The sequence below is a fragment of the Plasmodium cynomolgi genome (assembly GCF_000321355.1).
Source record: "Plasmodium cynomolgi strain B DNA, scaffold: 1561, whole genome shotgun sequence".
Lineage (NCBI taxonomy): Eukaryota > Apicomplexa > Aconoidasida > Haemosporida > Plasmodiidae > Plasmodium > Plasmodium cynomolgi.
Window position 1 is genome coordinate 1 of NW_004193293.1, and position 631 is coordinate 631.

The following is a 631-nucleotide window of genomic DNA, read 5'->3' on the forward strand; positions in this document are numbered from 1 at the left end:
TTTTGGATGTTAAAGATTAAGATAGGGTTCATAGTTCAGTGTTTAGAAGTTTAAATAGTATTACAAACTTTTTGCAAATATCTACCGCGTCAGAATTGGACTTAAAGGAAGACTTCGTATCACCGCAGAAGGAAGTCTCATCCGTGTACTCGTTCAAATCGATGAAGCCTTCATTTTTTTGGTACTCCCTCTTGTTTTGGAAAATTTCGTACTATGAAGGTTAGGGGAAAGAGCGTTAAACGGGTAGGTGCGTAAATGGGCAAGTGAATAAATTTACAAATGTGCTGAGGAATAGTAGGAAGTAAAGGCTCATGAACGCATATTTTAAGCGGCGACGTTGTGCCCTTACGTCCGGTTCTTGTGACATTTTCTCGCGAGTTGTATCATCGGAAGGGAGAAATTAAGATGAGGGACACATATTTTGCTGCAACAATGGCAAGACTTCATATGTCGATATTGTGACTCTACTGCTTTACGATAATTAAAGGGTGCAGTTGAGCATAGAATGCCTTTTCGCGCATGGATAACTGGGTTTTTGTCAATATGGTGAGGAATGACCACCTTTAATTATCCAGCAAAAATTGGGGTCTCTTTCAATAACAGTAATGTTAAAAAAACAATTACAATTATG

At 38.4% G+C, this 631-nt stretch overlaps 1 protein-coding gene across 1 annotated transcript; it reads right to left on the bottom strand.

Moving 5' to 3' along the window:
- Nucleotides 1–28: 28 nt before the first annotated feature.
- PCYB_008080 (CYIR protein) lies at nucleotides 29–367 on the bottom strand (the record flags this gene model as incomplete). Its single annotated transcript, XM_004228229.1, has 2 exons — nucleotides 29–211; nucleotides 350–367. The coding sequence occupies 2 exons, from the start codon at nucleotides 365–367 to the stop codon at nucleotides 29–31; spliced, it is 201 nt and encodes a 66-aa protein (XP_004228277.1).
- Between the last annotated feature and the right edge of the window lie 264 nt (nucleotides 368–631).